This window comes from Corvus kubaryi, unplaced genomic scaffold (genome assembly GCF_017639235.1).
Source record: "Corvus kubaryi isolate FWS band 111438036 unplaced genomic scaffold, C.kubaryi_AGA036_p1.0 129, whole genome shotgun sequence".
Taxonomy (NCBI): Eukaryota; Metazoa; Chordata; class Aves; order Passeriformes; family Corvidae; genus Corvus; species Corvus kubaryi.
Window position 1 is genome coordinate 2,657,183 of NW_024580664.1, and position 21,099 is coordinate 2,678,281.

At 36.1% G+C, this 21,099-nt stretch overlaps 1 protein-coding gene across 9 annotated transcripts in view; it reads right to left on the reverse strand.

Annotated features, from left to right (window-relative positions):
* Positions 1–21,099, reverse strand: part of ANKS1B (ankyrin repeat and sterile alpha motif domain containing 1B) — a 413,072-nt gene that overhangs the window by 322,908 nt on the left and 69,065 nt on the right. For 8 of the 9 annotated variants that reach the window (XM_042026379.1, XM_042026406.1, XM_042026397.1 and 5 more), the window contains exons 7-8: positions 15,230–15,340; positions 12,040–12,215 (exon numbers count right to left, since the gene is read on the reverse strand). In XM_042026379.1, coding sequence (XP_041882313.1) covers positions 12,040–12,215; positions 15,230–15,340 — 287 coding nt within the window. The remainder of the gene's footprint in view (positions 1–12,039; positions 12,216–15,229; positions 15,341–21,099) is intronic. The other variant, XM_042026387.1, reaches the window with a different exon arrangement.

A 21,099-nucleotide genomic window follows, 5' to 3' on the forward strand; every position in this document is an offset into this window, starting at 1 on the left:
AAAATCATACCTGAATAGACACAACCAATCTAAAGATGAACTATATACAGTACTGAGTTAGCCATCTGAAGATGAATGCTGGTTGAGAGTGGATAATCAAAAGAACTTTGAAGAACATTTTTGCTAGATGATTTACAGATCCAGCAGTAACAAATTACTAGTGGTTTGCCATATTGGCAGCCAAGTGCTAAACATCATGTAAACATAACACAGTAGAACAGCTGCCAGTTGAAATGTCTTAGCCGGCTATAGAAGTTGAAGGCCTAACTGGAAAAGATCAGTCAAAGAGCAATGTACTTTTTGCTCTCAGAAGCACAAGCAACGGCTCAGACTCCTGTAGAGGTGTTGAAAATGATCATGCACGCACACACCCCCCATCAGAGGTGCAGAATACTATCTACTGGACAACAGCTCTCAATGCAGTCCAATTTACATGGCATGTGGAAGCAGCATTCAAAATCATCTTCACTAGCAAGGCAAAGTCTTTGCTACGGCTGGTAGGAAAATCTGCCAGTGTGAAGCTCACATACTGCAAGTTGCTGCTTTTTCCTGTCTTATATAATTAAGCCAGTGATGTCACTGCAGTCATCTCAATAACCACTACTAGCAGAAGATGTAGGACAGCGGGTGCTTTTCCTGTGCTAGCTCATCAGTACCTTTTTGCCTGTGGTAGATTCAACACTGCCCATACAGATCCACCGCAATACAAGCACACCTTTATGTTCTTTTCCAGACACACTCCTAAGGAGCTGAAGACTTAATATTTAAATTCTTTCTCCAGCCACTCATAATATAATGTCTTAAAGCTCCTATAAAATACAGATAAAAGCATGTTACTGACTGGCTTGTTTATCTATAACTCCTGTGAAACACTGTATTTCTTAGAAAGCATCAATGACTAAATAAGTGATCGTAATCTGTTAAAATTATTTAGATTTCTTAAAGGAAACGCCACTGACAGAGACAAAGGCAAGGCGATAAATATTCCAGTACCCATAAGTAAGAAAATATTAATAATTAAAAGAAAGATCAGCATAGCAATAAAAAAGTAATTATATTTCAATATGCTTTTTGTCTAAGTTGGACAGGCAGTATTGAGGCTACTTCTTTGCAGATTGTATACAGCCCATAATTCAGAGATGTTATGCAGAGCACCAATATCAACAAAAATAACAGTGGTAGTATTCATGCAAGTTGCTTAATCTCAAATAATTACTGAAGCAAATAAAATTTAAGAGCCTCTTCTGAGATTTTCCCTCATGACACTAAACTGAAACTTATGGTAAGTTTAGGAAGGATAGCTGCCAAGAAAAGAGAAATGAAAATATTCAAAAATTGTGTATATCATTCAATCCCCACATTTCTCTGGAAAAATAAAGAAACTTGTGTAAAGACCAACACGTGCATCACGTGACACGACACATCAAGTAAATCTGGTTTCTGATTCTAATCTCAGTTTAAAAACTTATACCACTGAACTCAGCCAAGGATATATTAAAGTCCAGTATATATTAAAGTCACAGAAAATCTAAGGGGTACATTTCTAGCACACTCTTGATCTTCACAGGCAAACATTTCTAATGCATAGTAAATATCAGGTGTTTGCCCTTAACTGAATTCCTCAAGATCTTATATTTTATAGAGCTATAGGAATCTGGTCCAACATATTTTTCTATACATTTTCTACTTGCTAAGCTCATTAATGTGGGCTGAAAAAATCTGCCAACAGAATAAAATGAAACTCTCTGTCATAAGTGGTCAACTATTTCAAGACTTAAGGACAAAAATACTGAATCTACTTTATATGCCTATTATAAAATAAATCTACTTGTTGCCATTAGGATGGAATAAAAATGAAATTAAACAAGTAGTCCAAACAAACTATCAGTGTTCTAATTTCAGCTACTAAACAATTTTAAAAGAAAGCATTATTTTGTATTAGCTTATCATGGGTGGTCATTTTGCCCTGTGAAATATGGCCCACTATTTATCATTAGCATTATTTGTATACCTCTTACTAAGAAGAAAAGAAAGTGAGACTGGTGCCTCAAAGAAAGTACCTACTTACTCAACTTCAAAAGAATCATACAATAAAATATAGTGAAACTATACATTTAATCTCCACCCCTTAATGGATCCTGCAGAAGTTCACACAGCTCTGATGGATTAGAGGTCTCCATCTCCTGTTTATACCATTGGGATAAAATGATGCTGTTCCACTCACCACAGAAAACCACTGAGACATAACCATGTGGTTTTTACTTTTCTCATGCATTTCCTGTCAGATGGTGATCATCAGGCTTCACTGCAAGTTCCAAGTTTAATAACTTTATTCTTATACTAACGGAATAAACCTGAAATCAGTGTTGACTTGAGGTATATATAAAAACATCTAATTTTTTTTCCTCTACTGTTTGTAACTTGATGTGTAGGTAGAACACTCATTTATTCTGAGGTTACTACGTATTACAAAGCACAATCGAACCTGCATTGGTACCCGCTGACAATAGTGATAACAGTACTAAAATACTACAGAAATTCCCACCTCTTAAAAATGCAGAAACATCAAAAGCTAAAAAGTTCTAGAAGCTCTAGTTTCATTTAGATTGCAGGCTAGATTCTCCTTCTTTCCTTATTAACTCAGTTATGGTTTCCCTCAGGTAAATATCTACATACGACTGTGAAAAACAAATCTCCCCTGTATCTAATCTCAGTCTTCTTATATTCTATCAAAAGCAGTTTTTCCAGAGACCAAAAAATATGTTTTCAGAAATTAAAATCTGATTGTACCTAAATGTTGGCAAAGTCTTTTATATTCCTTCTAGACCTCGTACATTGTTCCTTACTCTACTGCTCAAATGTGATAAACCAATACACCTTTGGAGTATCAGCACTCCTACTGGTGATGCTCTAAATCACATAGGCAGAAAATGTATTTTGAGAAAACCAAGGAAGATCAAGATGAAAAGAACTTTTTGTTCTCTTGTGAAAGAGAACCTGAAAACATGATTCTGACTGGAACACTGGAGAACAGTCTGAGGAGAGGAGAAACCTAAGGGAAAGGGAGGGTAGGAGTCCACAACAGATTTTTTTTGACAGACTTCTAAGGAGGGTCAGGGCTTGAGGGAAGCACCTCTGGTGATCAATAACTTAGTCTTCCTGATGATTTGGTTTTATAATAATATGACAAAGAGAGAGCTGATGTTAACATTAAAAAGTCACCTCTCTGGGTGGAAATCTCATGGTATTATCTTCTCATTCTGTTCTCCAGAAGTGACTGAAACTCTCTTGGAAGGTCATAAATTAATCTGGAGACTGCATCTTAAAAATGGACATCATATTGTACACTACTGCATACTCTCAGGATGATGGACCCTGAGGGTACTGAAAAAAGTGGAAGAGATGGGGGTTCTGCAATGCATGCACTGGCAACAGTGGCACAATGGCACAGGCAGTTTAGGGATGTTAAAAAAAATAATGAAACACAGATGAAAAAGAAGGTTCTCAAAAGCATTGAATAACACATAAAAAAAAAGATATTTAATGAATGCAAATACATTTCATATTGGGAAGATTATTTCAAGATCAGTTCTGATAGAAGCCTCAGATCTTGGCTAATCCTATTGAGTTTAGTAGGTATCTTTGGTATTCATCTAAGTATAATGAAACAGAGATGACTCTTCAAATCACATATGTGCTCAGTATTGAACTAAAATTGTCCTTGTGAAAAAAAAAAATTAAATCTACTCTAGTCAATTTAATAAAACCTAGCTGTCTAACAGAATTGTTGAGTAGACAAAATTTTACTCATCATTGCCAGAGCACCCCAAATTTACACACAGCCTTATAACCATAAAGACAAACAAGCTCTTTGATCTGAAAAGCTTGTATTATAATTACTTTATATGGAAAAAATTCTAAACCCATATCCAAGATCCTTATGTAAAAGATTTAGCTGAGATGAAAGAGTCCACAGCAGGACAAGTGAAAGTGCTTTGCAGCATGGAAAGACTTACACACAAAATAAACTTGAAAATGCTAAGATTACTTAGTCAGGAAAAAGAAAGCTTTAAGAAAGAACAAGCCTGAAGTATTGCAAATTATGGGGGGTGTGCAAAAAGCATTTGTTCTTTTCTACTGTCAGATTTCACCATATAAGAATAAATGGAAGCATATACTCAGCCAACAAAAGAAAATGCCTGTGTATAGAGCACACGTTCTGCAAAACAGCAATACAGGCTCATGGTGGTAAACAATGTGACAGACTGGAGCAAAAGGATTAGATACCTTTAGGCTTCACCACTGCAAGCTAAACACGTAGCAGCATTGAGAGAGATGCATTTGTCTGTAAGCTATTCTCCTGCTAGCACCTGATAGTCAAGGAACTTGCCGCACACACATAATTGCACAAACTGCTTAAATATTCCAGAAAATCATTCTAGTGGAAAAAGGAGTAAGTACTTTTTAATGCAGACTAAATGAACTGGTGGCCTGGCCAGCACTTTCCCCTAGTTATACTTAACTCCATGTAGTTTAAATCATACCAAGTGTTGTCATGTTTCAAGATTTTGTATCTTAAACAAGCATTAGCTTTCTCACCGGGTAGGTCTGTGCTGCTCGCTGGAGGATTGTCTAGCAATCCTTCTACCCGAAATCACAGCAGCAGGGAGCTGCAGGCCAATTTAGCCGGCTGTGAAGCATGATACCAGGCAAATTATTCTGCACAGAGTTCTACATAGCTGCTATTAGGACCCCTCTAACACAAATTTTTGCAACACTGTGCTGAATCATAGCCTAACCTACACATACAGATTATAATCTTTTTTAATAGCTATAGAACACAGGTTAGGAAAGGACACATTAAGAATGCCTGAACTCCCCTTCACTAGGTAGCTTAAAAGAGAGAGCAAAGATTTGTATCGAGTTGGTTTCCCTCTGCTTCTTCGTAATCACCAGTTCATGTTTAACGAGAATTTAGAAATCATTTTGTAAAGCAGCTTATGGCAAGTATATCATTCTGTGTTGACTGAGTGGATGTTTGGTACTGGATGTCCCATTATAAATAACTAATGAAAAAAGGTAGCAGCAACAACAGCTCTCAGTGGGAAATACTACTGTGTGCGCTAGAAATTGGGAGTAGCAGATGGTTTTTAGTTGGGTAGTGGCTTTTTAAATCAATTTTTAAAGTTATATAATCTTATCTTCAAAGAGTGGGTAGACCTTTCTAACAAGGGAATCTCAAAAAGTAATGTTTACATGTACCAGGAGAGACGGCCTTCATACTTTTACTTCCCATAGAAATCAGCATCAGTGTAAGCTTGCAAAATAGGATTCATAACTGAACTGGGTGAAAGAGCAATTTAATACAAAATTCTTGCAACATCATTATTTGTCAATACCTAAATGATCTAATACTATTATAAAAAGGGAAATCAGTAAAGCAGCAATATTCCAAACATTGTCTCTCAGTACAATTCTCTTCCCTTTTTTTAATACATCATAAATACCTGCAAAATACACTGAAGCTTTATTATCAAATTCAGTAGATGTTACTATATTAAATAATTTAAAATTTATCTGTTTCTGTCCTTGAAGCCCCAAGCAATCAGGCTTGATTATCTTACTATTCCCTAATGAATAAGCAACCAAAATTGTTCTGGAATGTGTTTTTAATGTATCCTCATTAGTAAGCCATTTTATATACTTCTGGCTCGCTCATCATCATTGTTCTGTGAAATTTTGTATCCCTCTCTCAATAATGCAGGCATGCAAGTGTGTGGTATTTTTAAAGGCTCAAGACAGCAATTATTTTACTCAAGCATGTTTGGTCACTCTTAGCTATTATATTTCAGTCCAGCCATCATTTATTTTAATATTATATTAAAAGTAAAAACCAAAACAGTATTCTGGAATAATGCTACCAAATTGTTTATTTCAATATTCTTCAACAAATTCTAGTGATTATTACACTATGAAATAATAAAAACAAAGGTGTGCTTTTTATAAAAAATAATTGTTCTTTTCCTTAGAGAAAAAAAATTAATCAGAATAACTGACTTCTGAAAAACCACGCATAAATTTTATCCACCCTAATACATTCTCTTAGTCAACTTCTTTCAAAACCACATAATTCTATGCTTTTGAATCCCTCCTTAGATATAAACCAAACACAATTATAGTTTTATTGCTGTTATATAGCCTCATCTTCTTGATATCCTGACATAAGAGTAAAAAGTATATCTTTGAATATGTACCATCATTGTTTTCAGCAGTGTTATTATATTTTTAAGTATATTTTTTTCCACTCTCTCAACATGCACAAGTATCAACTTCCCTTTCTGGATGACAGAATTAAGCAGAAACTGACATTTATATGCCTGTGATGAAATCCAAATCTTTTTCCTGAGACTACACAGAACCTTTCCTCATGTTTAAATTTAAATTGCTGCTGCCAACCTTTATTATCTATTATATAACCACATTAAATTTAAACAGATATGCTGCTGCCACTTCTGTGAAATCCCTCTGTAGTGCAGTCACTACATGGTTTTACTACCTTCAGTTTAAAAAAAAATAAATTAGGGGCACCTTAAGTTTCTCAGTATTTATGCCATGTAATTAAGCAAAATCCTTTAACATATACTCTGCTTTTAAGAACACAGAAAACTGTCTGGAACTGTTTCTTTAATCTAAACTCATGTCACAAATCCAAAGACAGTAAGATACTGCATTTGCACTTGAAATTCAATAACACATTTTTTTTATTATGCTTCTGAACACAACAGCATAAATGTAAAAGCAAACATTGCAAGGAACCACCTACTACAGAAGATTAAAGAGACTGTTCTGAAGAAAATACTTCAATTTGGAGCTTCAGTTTTATTGAAGTGACACATTTTAAAATTAGTTGTAGTTCAAAAAATCTCATGAGTTCTCAAAAAATATGGAAAATATTTATGGTTACTACATGAAAAGAAAACCACACTTTTCAAAGTAAGGACTGGAATAAACTTTTGAATACAGAGTAAGATGAAGCCCTTTCAAGAGTCAATTTTAGGAAAGTATTTTTTAAATAAAATATCAAGTTTATGAAAGAAAAAGTCTGAGATTTATTGTATCCAACATGTACATCTAGCAAATGTACATATACATACACACGCAAGTGTAGAAGTTCTTAATCCCTACTTTTTGTTCTGCAGTCACAGGCTGTCCAAAGCAAATAAAAAGTAACATATTCTTTAACATCCATTGGAATTTCTTACATGTACAAAAAGCTTATATTTCTATTTTCTGGTGTTATTTTGTACAGAAACACAATGTGAAAATACATTGCAATAAAGATGGCATATTTCTGTGTTTAATAATACATTTAGAATCATTTGTCCTCACATGAATACATACACAGGACTCTCATACCTGACAGGAAACTGATAATGATCTTAGTACTTCAAGGACAGAGGAATCTAAAGCAATTTACTTGCTGGAGCTCAGAGTTCTCACAATACACATTTTGACAGTCTTCTGTTCATCTTCCTGACACACTTAATTTTTCTGCATCCCTGCTTTGCATGTTATACCTATTTAAATTTTCTTGCTCGCTCTTCAATTCACACAGATTGTTTGAATACACACCCAGTGTGTAACCTCTTTGCCATGATACACTTCTAAATTTAGTCCTGATGCTTTAGTTTTTAGTTTAAATGTTGTTCCATAAATTTTTCTCCTAGAGGAACTAAAGGTGTTCATTTTGAAGCAGTTTGGACTATCGACTGTGTTAAAATGCACAATTTTAACACAGCAATGAAAAAAAGTTGGAAAACTCTTATATAAGATGGTTGCTTTTGTTCTTGAAATTACTGAACCAGACTGCCATCTATTGGAAAATAAATATTTTTTTTTTAATTATACTTCTTTTTTAAGAAAAGAATCCCTAAAACTGCTATAATTTACTGTCAAAAGCTGATTTTGCTAGCAATCATACTTAATTCAGCTTGAAAAGGAAACACCTTTGTTGACTGAACTGTGATAAAATCAAGGATTTTCCTATATCTTTTTCCGCCTCATTTTTTCTGGAGCCTGTTTTGAAGCACAGCTCCTTTTCTGACTCGCTGAACAATCAAGTTGTAGTTTTTTTGAAAGATTTTCCAAAAGGGCAAGATTTTAAAGGGAACACAGAAAACCTGAATTATGTCAGCACTGTGCAATACACAAGTATAAAGCTTTCCCAGCTTGCCTGTGCATCACCAGTCAGGGCTTTCCATGCCTTTGCATACACAGGGTAACTAAAGAGCATATTCAAATCACAGTGACCAAAATGGGAGAAGCAAAGACAGGAACTGGAGGCAAAAATCTATGAATTGACCATCATCCCCGCCCAGAATATAAGTCATAGAGAAATACTAGGAATTCCAGCTAAAATGATGCATAGCTGCACAAATGCCTTTGGAGCTCTCTCTAAAGTAGAATTGCAAAACTATGCTTAATCTGGCCTTTAATTTTGTGGAGACAATGAGCAGGGGGTTGTCGTAATGTACATGTTTTAATGACCGGTAAAGATAGACTAGGAAACATGGGATTAATATTCTGATTCCTATTTGACTTGAAAATACTGTAAGCGCATGAATCCCTGGGGTTTTAATGCCTTCTCACAAATCACACACCTGGCCAATAGAAACATATAAAGTAATAAAAACATGTATTGTTTTCAGTGCAAAATTTGATGAAAAGTAGTTCCTTACTACAAACATTCCAGAACAACTTGTTATGTTGTTGGATGACTACTTGTCTAATAACACAGCAAATGGAAGAATGGATTCAATTCTGTGTTTGATCTAAAAGACTTCCAACCCACTTCTTTCAAAGAAAGTACAGAATTCTACAAGTGCTGTATGACTGAGCAAGAAACAATGCAAGATGGCTAAGACCAGAAAAGGAAGAGAATGTGCCTGTGAACAAGGCATCCATAGTCCTGCTCTCCAGATTGCACTGGTATTCTTTTCTGCATTGTACACTGGTGGCTGTACAACGCAGAAACAATACTAGTAGGGATCATGGACTGATGATTAGTACTTTATCTGGGAGACTATAAAACCAATGTTGAAACTCACCTCTATGCCATGGACAGAACTGAACATCACTCTTCCAGAGGAAGCCTTTATTGTCAAGTTATTGCATTAAAAAGCAAGCATCCACACTACCCTTACACTAAACAAAAACTGTGAGCCCCACTTTTTCAAACAGTAGAGGTTGGCACTTAAAATTCAGGACAGAATTCCAGGCTGTGGATTCTGGATAGACAGACACTTCCTTCTGCAGTCCCAAATCAACCTTAACCTCATTTAGCCAGGGCAGTACTACAGTTGTTTTGGCCCTCTTGAAAAGAGCCAATTGTTAAAAAAATGCTTTGAAATACACTCTGCTTCCTGATGCCTTCTCTTTCCCAAGCCCATGCTATCTTCAGGAGGTGGCTCCTGATCCTCCTTGCTCCATCTTCCTAAGTTTATGATCCATAAGTTACTATTTAAATCAGAAATTCCCCAGTCTTGGCCTCCTATTTCTCTGAACAATAGCATGATGCAAAAAAAGCAGATGTCTCCTAGCAGCCAGTGCCTTTGCAGAATCTCCCTAAAGGTCACAAAGTGGCATGACTTGGGGTTTGGAAACTTTTCAGATTGCTGAACTGCATGAAGTTGAAAAGCCTTCAACAGTCATTGTCTCTGGAATCGACATTTGTTCAGGAAATGGCACTGTCTAGCACATCAGCAACAGGGACCTAACTTCTACACCTCTTCTGAGCTGATGCTGGCACAGCCAACAATGAAAGTTGGGAAAAACCTGCTGATTTGAATCTGAAGTAACTGCTCCTTCACGGAAGCACACCAGGTGTGATTCCAGCCCTCTGTTGGAGCTGGTAACAGAGAAACACTCAGTCCAGTAGGTAAAAAGAGTCTGTGCTCCAGTGTCACATACTCCTGTGCTGCCCATACTTCCACAGGGTCTTGGCATGTGCAATGGAAACAAATGTGAGACAAACAAATGCAGACAACAGACAAGAACCCACTTGGCCTATTGAGATTCTTACAGAAGCTTCCCATGGAGGAGAAAACTTAAGTCAGAAAAAACTGCAAGAATCTCTCTTCTTTAGAACATATCCAAGGAATCTATTTCTGACTCTCCACATCTATATACATCCTCACTTCTTTCTCTCTGTATCTTCGTGTTCTTACACATAAATATTCATTTAAATTTCTTCAATCATCACCGTACTGTCACACATCTTCCATGACTATGCTTGCTGGTCCTGCCCCCAGAGCAGTTTGGCAGCATTCACCTTTGAAATAATTTTCAGAGCTAAACATATCTCTTCACTTTAGTGCTTCTTCCCAATTACTCTTTCATGACTCCTTACAGAGCATGTGTATTTTCGTATCACCCATGTACTACATAGGGAGCCTAAACACAAAAGGAAGGCAGCACCTGCCCAAAACTAAAAGATATTGTGTCAAAAATGGAAGCAACTTCCATTTTTTGGATGCAAGGCATCCAGGCAGCAACTGAACAGACTGAATCACCCTAAAATACATTAAAAAATGAAATGGATGCTTTAGAACAAACAGGAAAATCTCACATCACAGCAAAGAGTCCTTTCCATAAAGATCTATATAGTTGGGTTCACTGTAGGGGAAAACATGTTCTGCCCTCCATCCTAACTTTGTGTTGGGAGTGCACACCCATCTTCTTGATTACAGTTTTCTTTGAAAGAAAAGCTGGATGCCCTAGTAGGAGAGCACCATAAAATGCTTTTAACAGTCCCCAACTTTGAAGATTTGTTTTCACATATAGTTCAATATAAAATATATGAAATATCAAAAAAATATATTGCCTGATTTACCTTTATATTTCCCTGTCACAGAAATTACAGATTTAGTGTCTGAATATTTTCTCTTCACATTGTATTTCATTTAGGCCTGAGCAGAAGGGTTTATATGGAATACATTTTCTGCAAAATAGCAGCTGAGAAGATTTAAATAGCAGTTAGCACCTAAATTCAGAGAGACACTAGACAAGTGTCTAAAAATGCTTAAATGGGATCAGTACCTTGTTCAGATTGAATTCAATATGAGTTATATATCTAAGCATTCAAACATCTAGAAGGGCTTTACAAAAGTATCTACTGCATTTCAGGGCAGCTATGCATCTTTGTAAATCTCATTTTGTCTCTATATATCGTAATAAATCCTCCAAAACATGAAAGTCCTTAACTTGCCATAGTTTTCCTTGCATAAGTGAGCATAATTTTTCTTAATTTATGAAAAACATTAACTGAAATTTAGAACATAGCAGTTTTCCTTTGTCCTCTCCTTTATTCCCTGGGCAATCACATTTATTTAGCATCATGATTTAAATTTAAGCCTAAACTAGCTGAAACCAGGAAACCTACTGAGGAAGAGAATTCAATTTTAAAAAAAGCCTTGTTACAGCAAAGAAAAAATTAATCCTAGAGTACTTTATTCATAATATTAGTAGCAATGAAGTCATCTTCAACTGTAGTTGGAAATCACTGACGTGTCACAACCACTAATTTCTCTATTAGATCAGTCTTCAATACCATTAGGCTACTGAGAAAGCTATATAGTAATAAAATGTGTAAGAAAAATAACTGAGGATGTTTAGGTGGTTCTTTTGGGGGCATATCTGATCAGATTCTGTTGACATTTGGTATTCAGTATAGAATTGAACATACTGATCTCCACTGATTTCTCAAAAAACCCCTTCCTCACCCTCCCCATGCTCAAAACAAGTAACCTGAATGTATTAGTGGTGACATAAAAAGCCTTTCTGAGGTGTGGTAAGCAATACCTTTGTAAAATGAAGTGAACATTACATTCTAAATCTGTAAGAAGCACATACTATATTATTTTTCTTTTATTATAATGTTAACCTTGTACTATTCTCACTCTTTTACTATTTTTTCTTGAATGTGCCATAAATAAATCAGATGTAACTGAATATATTGTCCTTGTATCCCATCTTACTTACTACATTAAGCTTGGTTTGGCTTCCACTGGTCATAAGATCTTCCTCTGATACTTTACTAAAATTTTCCAGATAATGGTCTGATAGAGTATGAGACAGATCTTCAAAAGAGTATTCCTTTTCTTGGCACAATTTGATTTCATCTAAGAGCTTTGATAATTCTCCAGTCACAGCTTCACCTTTAAAAACAGACACACCATTAGTCAGTAATTGGAATATCAGGAGTAATTTATGCCTAAAAAGGAAATGCACATTCTTTAAACTTTATTGAATATCTGTTATTTTCCGTATCTTGTCTTCTAAGAAATGATCTTCATGCACCATTCTCTGCTCAAAAATAATGGCATCTTGTTCCAGGATGGGAATTTGCTAGAGGCAATCTACATACTTCTGCATTGCCCTATACCTTGCATTTAATTAGGATGAATACATACTTACCCTTTCTCTGTTTTCTACTCCTGAAAATTTCTAGAAATAGCAACTATCCAAGAATATAAAATAAATCCAGCAAAGGAAAGTTTCTACAAACCTACAAAATCAATATCCTATACTCTGCATTGGGCTCATGTTTGCTGCTGTAATTAATAAATACACTACATAAGCTCCATAAACTGTGAGTGACTAAGAATGCGTATCTCCCCCATCAAAGCAGCTATGCTTTATGAATAATTCTTGTTCACTCTCCCAGGATTAAATGAAATGGTGGAAGAATATACTGGGCAAACTCCACACATTTAAAACATGCCTCCCTACAGCAGTCTATCAGAAACCCACATTCTGCATTGTGTTTTGTGTTTTCTCCTTAATTTATCAGACTTCTTAGCTAAGAAATCTACCAGAACAGTAAGACAATATTGGAAACGGTGGTAGTAATAAGTACTAAAATCACACTGAGTGCTAACCATTCTGCAAATAGTCTACTGGCAGCAGCAAAGCCTCCACAGACTGAAAAGCTGCTCATTATGATCAACCACATTGGGTTCTGATTATCTGCTCTGTGTGTGTTACACAGCTACCTTTAGTAATAGCAATGAAAAATGAAAAAGCCAAGGGTTTCCAGGAGCAAGTAAGAAACCCCGTTTCTTAACTAGGTTTACAACCATCATATTGGTGGAAACTGCAGCGCTTAGACTTGATAAAACACAGATGCTTCCATGTTACTCCATCTTTGAAAATAAAATGCTATAAAGGAAAAACAGAGTGAGCATATTAAGCTCAGCATACATAAAACAGATTTAAGTACACTCGCATAACTAAAGAGTCCACTGGCAAGACTGTATCTGCTTGGTGTACAGCTCTGTTTCATTTCTTTTTCATAGTGACTGTTTGCTATGCTAAGTAAACACTAATACTCAAAAATATATTTCAAATTATTACCATGGCCAGTTATTACCAAAATTTTCAGAGATAAGAACAGTTCTTAATTAAAAGCATTTAATTACCTTTTAATATCTAACAGAAATTTTGCATTCAAAACTGTTGCTACTCTTAGTCAATGGTAGCTTTGCACGAAACTTGTAAATTAAGCAAAAATATAATCAGGTTCATTTATACTCTGCTTTTTAGTTAGAAAATTGAAATTTTTCCAAATTAATATTATAACTAAAAATTGGAAGCAAAATACCTAAATAATAAAACTATTCTAAAATCATGATACATTGTGCTATAAAGAAACAGAACCACTGCTTCCTACAAAACTGTGTTCGTTTCCCCAGTCCCATATTCTCCCACATATGGCCTGCAGGATGTCTTACTGGGCAAAAATGAATTCTGTGTGACAAAACTGGACTGACCTGGGTGAGAGTGCACTAGCTGACTGCAGCCAGAATACTAAGAAACACATTTTGCCTGTTTCTTTCAGGGCAGGGTCTAATTAGGGTCTTTCTCCTCTATCCAGATCCCTATTTTCATGAAAGTCACAGAAAGGTAATTGGTAGTGCTATCCCTCTTCCTAAGTTGGTTTAAATTATTTGAAATTAGATTGTCAGAGAATGGCAGACAGATTGATGAGAAGCACAATAAAGTACAATTTCTTTTCTTTAGCATCAGATTACACAACAGACAAGCAAAACCGAGCTAGCATATTTTACATTATTTATACCTTGTAAGAGGAAATAAGGAATGTGAGATCATGACCTTATTGTTAAGAAGTAAAACATATTTTAAAAATATTTGCTACTTAATTACAGGACAGACACTTCTATTGCATATGGTAGTTGTCTTCACAATCCCACTAATCTCAAAGGAACCATTTATCTTCACACACCACATACGCATTAAGTACCCCAATGGGAAACATCCTTGGGACTATAGCAGTTGTTCACTATCACCATGACAATCATAATCTGACATGCATCAGGAAGTATTTTTTTCTCATGAATGAAAACTCTCCCAGTGAACATGTTAAAGAAAAAAAGAACATGTTAAAAAAACCCCAAAAAAACCAAACCAAAACCACAAGAAACCACTACTGACCAAAGTAACACCACAACTCACAGAACAAAACCAAGGACAGGGTTAGTTATTTGCCAGCAGTCAATTACATTCAGTCTGGATGATTACTGAAGGCAGAAGTCAGGTTTGGTTCTACAGGAGGATGATTTTCATGAAAGAGTAGGATGACACCACACTCAGGAAAGGCCCTGTTTTAGTGGCTGTGGTGTGTAAATGGTGAAAGAACATAAAATGAAAGCACATGCACACAACAGTGACTGCCACAATGTATGAAAGCTGTGTTAGAAGATGAATGGAAGAGCAGTACACTTGTGACCTTTGAAAGAGGCTTCCAAAATGTAAAACAACTGGTAGATGCACTCATTGAGAAAGATGAGGTAAATTCAATTTTTAAGCCGAATGTGAACAATGCCTGCAGAGTATTTCAACATATTTAGAATTTTTTGTTTTACTTGATTATGAAATGGATAAGGTCAGCTAAATTAAAAATATTTAAGATCAAACAATGTAGTACATTGTAATCCATGACTTGTCCTTTCTGAAAATACAGTTCCTTGCTTTTCTATATGACATGGATTACAGTGTATGTAGTCAAGATAGGTAATTCATGGTAGAAAAAAACCTACTTGATATCAATAACTTTCTTAATCTTTTTTTTCCACTTTGTAAGTTTGTATGAATGTTAATAATAAAGAGAAATTCAGTGCAGCTTTTGCATTCACAGAGTACATGTATTTACTTTTAGCCTTTGGAGACGGAGGAACTTCTGGGGACAAAACGCAAGACTGATGTTCTGCGCATTCCAGTGGGCGTTCCTCTGAAATACTTGCATTTCCTGTTTCCATATATTCTGCAAGTTAAAGATACACATACACTTAAAAGACTGAATTAAGGAGGTTTATTTCAATCAAAAGTATATTTGCTACTTCATTTTACATAAAAGCCTTTTCAATTTTTCATATTACCACCCTGTAATTATTCATAAACATTGCTGCCAGGCAATCATTTGTTGAAAGTACTGTAAAACACTATAATGGCCAGTCCTCTAATCTGTGGAAATGGCTACAGAAATTTCGTTGTAAGGGTAATAAGTTCAGACTATCCTGTGTTTTTCTTGTCTCCTTGAAATATCAATGTAACTGTTCCATTATATTATTACAGTTAAAAGAGACTTTTATTCTAAGTTTGTGGAGAGTTTTTAGTGAAGATATTCAGGATGTTCACAATACATACAAACACTGATATTGTTAAGAAAACCGAATGTTCTGCTTGCAGCACAGATATAATACATGAGAAAAAAAACAAACTTGAAAATTTAGTTAAAAACAGCAGTCTCAAAAGCAATGCGCTAAAATTTCTGGGTTTTCTCCTTAAAACTTCCCTTGCCCCATGTTCACAACGTTTACAAAGACAGAAAACCATGAAATAATGCATGTGCTAAACTTCAATTTCATTACTGTTCTTTTCATATAAATACCTACATTACTTTCATGTGCTTTTCTACACAAGCTACCTCAATGGAAGACCAAAACCTTAATGAATTGCAGTGCAATAATAAATAAGAGATTGATTTATGCAATAGTGGCACCTTTTTTTTTCCAGCAGAGCGACTGGTTCTCAATTCTGGCATTTATTCTGCATCTGTATTTTCTTGAGTTTCTGAAGTTGCTTAAATAATTTCATTCTGATACCGACGGTAACCACAATAGCACATGTTGCACCACACACAGCAGCAAAGTAGAATAACTTCCATAAATGTCACACTGAAGCACTAAGGAGTTTCTAGGAAGTGAAATCTCCCTCATTTAATTTCTACAGTCTACAATGCACTTGTTTAGTTTGCTGTTACTCATCATTAAATAACAAATCCCAAAACCCAAATACAATCTGTGATAAAATAGACATCAGAGAAATTGAAATTGGAAATGGCATAGAACAGCATGCAGTTTGAAAATGCTTTGCAGATTGTTGGGGTATTTTTTTTTAATTGTATGATTTGAAAGTGCCATATATTAAATTTGATGGCTGGCAATGGTCCCTGGCATAATCTGTCATAAATTTCTTTATATGAAAATGGGTACTTTATTTTGTGTTTGTGTGTATGTGTGTGGGTCTGAAAGCAAAGATGAGCTGTAAGAGACTATGAGAAAACTAGTACCATGACAAAATGCACTGGAATGTTTTCCAGCTCTGTCAGCTATGGTATTTATCAAGCTAACGTGCAAGACGGAGGAGAGATAAAAAGGAAGCCAGACCCAAAGAAAATTAAAAGAAAAAAGGAATTAATGTCCAAAAAATGTTTGCTTGGTAATTATGCAACTGTCCAAAAGGAAATGTAATTCTATCAGGTGAATGCTACAATTACTAGATCAATACAGCTATGATTAGAAAGCAAATAAAGGGAATATTGTGAAGAAGTCTAACCTTGCTGTCACATAACCATACAAGATGGGTTTTAAAATATTTCTCTATTTTTATTCTTTGTCAGGCCCCACTTCCAGACCAATGCACTTACCTGCTGGAGGCTAGTTCTGAGGAAGAAATCCCAAGTTCAACATAAGTCTTAAATACTTTAAAAAATGCAGAGTTCCTTCCAGAAAACCTTTACAAGTGGCTCACACAAGGTATGGTACAAGAGGTTTACAACAGGCTGGCAGTGTGCCAATGCCGTCAGTACAACCCTTGAAACTTCAGGCTTCTGTGGGACTTCTACTCCTCACTTGGTTTCATACTATTGAAAATTCTACCAGATGCATACAAGACAAAGACAGGGCCTCAGCTGCAAGAGGCTTATAGTCTAGGTAGATGTAAATATACATCTACCCATAAATACACATAATATTGTCAAAGAAAGAAACACAAAACAGGTGATCTCTATCAAGAGCCAAAGAAAAAACACACAAAAGCACTGGATGCTTTCAGCAGCACCTGAATTCTATTCACCTGCAGCTGGCTAGGAATTCATCTTCAAACCCTGCCCAAACTTACTGACTGCTGGGTGCTTGAGAGACTCCTCTGTATTATTTTTCTCAAAGCAAAAATGTAATTCAGAAAAAGCTAAGCTTAGTGAATTATACCACTCCAATACCAGAAGAGTTTCCCCATCTGTGGTTTCACACAATGTTAGAAGAAAAAACCATCATTCCTACAATAGGGGAGAGTAAAGGCTGTTTAGGACACAACCTGTTACATTCATAATGGGAAGAATGGACTATTTTATCTCTGTAAAAGTAAATACTACTTTACTTTACCCAAAATGGACCCTACAGCTCAGTGAGGATTAATACTAAGAGCTAAAAAAACTTTTTTAGTAGGATTCTTTCCTATAGTTACCAGATTTTATCAAAGCCCCACTCAACTGAAATAGGGTCATGTGCACAAAAGGTAATACCATAAAAATGGCCACACAGCAGTGGATATAACAAGAGTGGGGAACATAAACCGAGGAGGGAACAAGCTCTGGAAAGTTCAAACAGCTGGAACTCGAGCTTTTGCAGTTTCTGTAACATCAACTAGGCCAAAGCCAAACAGACAGTAAAGACTGAACACATAAGCAGAGAAACACAGCTGCCTCTCCACCATGAAGAGAGCATGGCCCAGCTCAGATAGAGCTGCTCCTGAACTTCCAAGGAGTGTAAAAGCACAACTTTCTTTAACTTCAGCTCCTCTTTGATCCTAATTTCTCAGTGAGGTGATAGGGTTAAGACTTTTGCTTTATTTACAAACCTTGGCTTTTTGAGTAATGGTTATATTCACCTCAGAAAACTTTTTATTTTAATGGAAAATTAAAAACCCAAACAACTTTTTCAAAACTTTTTTTTCCTTTAAATGAAGTATAAGCTCTTTCTTTTGTTTTTAGACCCTACCTCAGCCATGCCATGGGGTAGATTCATACAGAGTGCTTCCTAGAACAATTTTTCCCCAAGGAGACCAAAAGGCTCTTTAACACTCTAGAAAAACCAAAAAAGCCAAATTTGATCAGAATACTCACTTTTTAAAACAGAAGGCTCTCCAAGTACCTAGATCAGAGAAATAGAACACATAGAAACCACTCCTCTCTACAGCCAATGTCCCTGGAGGGGGGAGCTTACACCTCCTTCACTCCACATCTTCCTGAAGGGCAGCAATCTTCAGAAAACCCTCTGCCCTCCCTAAGACTCTTCCAGAACCTGTCTGAGGATCCTACAACTCCACTTACTCCTGCCCCAGCCTGGAAGCTCTGAAAAAGCTCTTCCCAAAACAGTTCACTTGTTCCCATGGGAAGGAGCCCATGAGGCTTCATGACCCAATTCCTCTTCTCTTTACAGGACCAGCATTAGCAGAAAACTGACTGGTAACTACTATTGTCAGGTGTGCCAAGATAACAGATGAGCTGAGATGGAGGCTGGTTCACTTCAGTCTCCTAAATTTCAGAGGACAATTTCTAAATGATTAAAGTTTAACTAAATCCCAGAAAAAGCTGAAATCAGTAGATGTTTTTGTGCATGTGTTCAGGGAAGATAACAGAAACAAGCACTGAAGTACTCCTATGACTGTGAGATAGGTAAGGGTGCAGCTAAACTTTCAGTCGTAACAACAGCAGTTAAATTAATTCATGAACACAGTTAATACTCTACAGCTTTTGCACAAGAGCCTACAGAAGAAGCTGAGAAGTCCCCAGAAAAACAAAACAAAACACCCCATAAACAACAACAAAAAAACCCCATAAACAATGAAGGGGGATTGAGATCTCAATTATTTTCGTCCCACACAGCTGTAATTAAATACTTGACTGAAAACCTATTCCAGTCTTCCGTGAGGCTGGCCTCCTGCACTCAAGGGAATGGAAGATCTACTTGTCCACAGAAAGAGCAGAAGAGAGAGTGAGAATACAGGAAAGAAAAAAAAAAAAAAAAAGCCAGAGCTAGTGACACCAAAGCTATTTAAGCAGAGAGGAATAGAAAGGAGTTCTGGTTCTGCAGCTGCTTCTGCATTTTCCATTTATGAATAATTTGGTAACAGGTACAAACAATGTTAGGTTCCTAAGCAGCTTCAGCAGAAGAGAGGAAACAGTTTTCCACTGCATCTCCCTCCATACTGTCTATGCAGCAGTGTTTACTGTGCCTTCCTGGGGCTTGTGCCATTTTTCATCTGTTTATCTAGTATCTCCTTTGTTTCACAATAACAAGAATTCTGCTTCCAGAAATAGTAAAAGAGCAAGATTCTAATAGAGAGCATAGTGGGCTGTGGAGAAAGAGTTGAAAGACGGTATAGCTCGCACCTGCGTCACGTTCACATGTGCTAAAACTAAAACACAGCTGGTTGGTTTAATTTTAGGCCTACCAGCCTTGGCAACATCCCTTGTATCTCCAATGCCTAATTATAAAAGCCCTAAGTGCCAATACTGTTAACTGCTTCAGCACTGACTATTGTTGTTTGACTGCACTCATGAAATGCATCCAATAGCCTGGCCTTGCTTGGCACAATATCCTAATTCTCCCCTCTTTGAGTACATAGTGCCTATACAGCTGTTTCTTCCTTACCACATTAAGAATCCAAACCCTAATAAGCATTTTTGAGTTCAATGCTACTCACACCTGATGAAGACACAGAAAATGATGTGACATATGCAAAAGACATAGAATTCAAACCTGAACTGTCGTTTCAATGAATTCCAATTATAACTATTAGCTTACTCCGCCTTTTCCATGTTGCTCTTTAAAGTGATCTTTAATTTATTTTCCTTCTATCAGATAATGTGCCAACCTCTCAAAAAAGATGGCAGACTTTTCAAACAGAAAAAAATATTTTTGCAGAAACTTCCACTTGTCTTTTCTCAGGATAGTGAGAAAAGATGTAAAATAAGGACCACAAAAATACTAGGATCACATCTAAAACCTCACGGGCAAAAGGCTTTGTTTCTTTAAACCTAAAATCTGTAAAAAGTCATTTTCTAAATATTCTTTAAAAGAGGGAGAACAATTTCTATCCACAAATATTAAATTCTGGGAGGGCCTTTATCCACAGGTGGATATCAGCCCTGTTGGGTTTAGTATCAGCTGAATGGATTTAGTGTTACTGCCTCCATGAACTGCTTCTAAACACATAAATTACTTTTATCTCCTTCGAAGAAGTTTCTCATAAATATCCCCAAAGGCAACTCATTTTCTTTCTAAACATTTCTCAGAACTCTGTTATCCCTCTGCATATAGGAGTGTGGAACCTATCAGGCCCACCAGTAGTACCAGTCACATTATTTCCTTGTCCATTTCTGCCAGCCTGTTCATATGCATCTTTCAGCCTTTGTTTTATATTTTAAAAGCTAATGTTTTGTGGCAGGGACAAATATTATGCTATGTTAATACTGTAAACTGTAAAGTGACACTCATAACAGTGCAAGGGTGAACCAGTAAAAATTAATGAGAATGCTTGGTGATAAAATCTTAGTCTATCCTGGCAACAAGGTGAAAGAACAAATTTAGTGCCACTATGTCTGCATAATGCACAAAATTAGCAAGAAAATTACAAAATCTAGCCAGTAATTGTCTGACACCATTAATTTAATTTCTATTTCCTATAAGTCTACATGAAGGAGACATGTGAGCTGCTCTAGACAACCATCTGAAGACA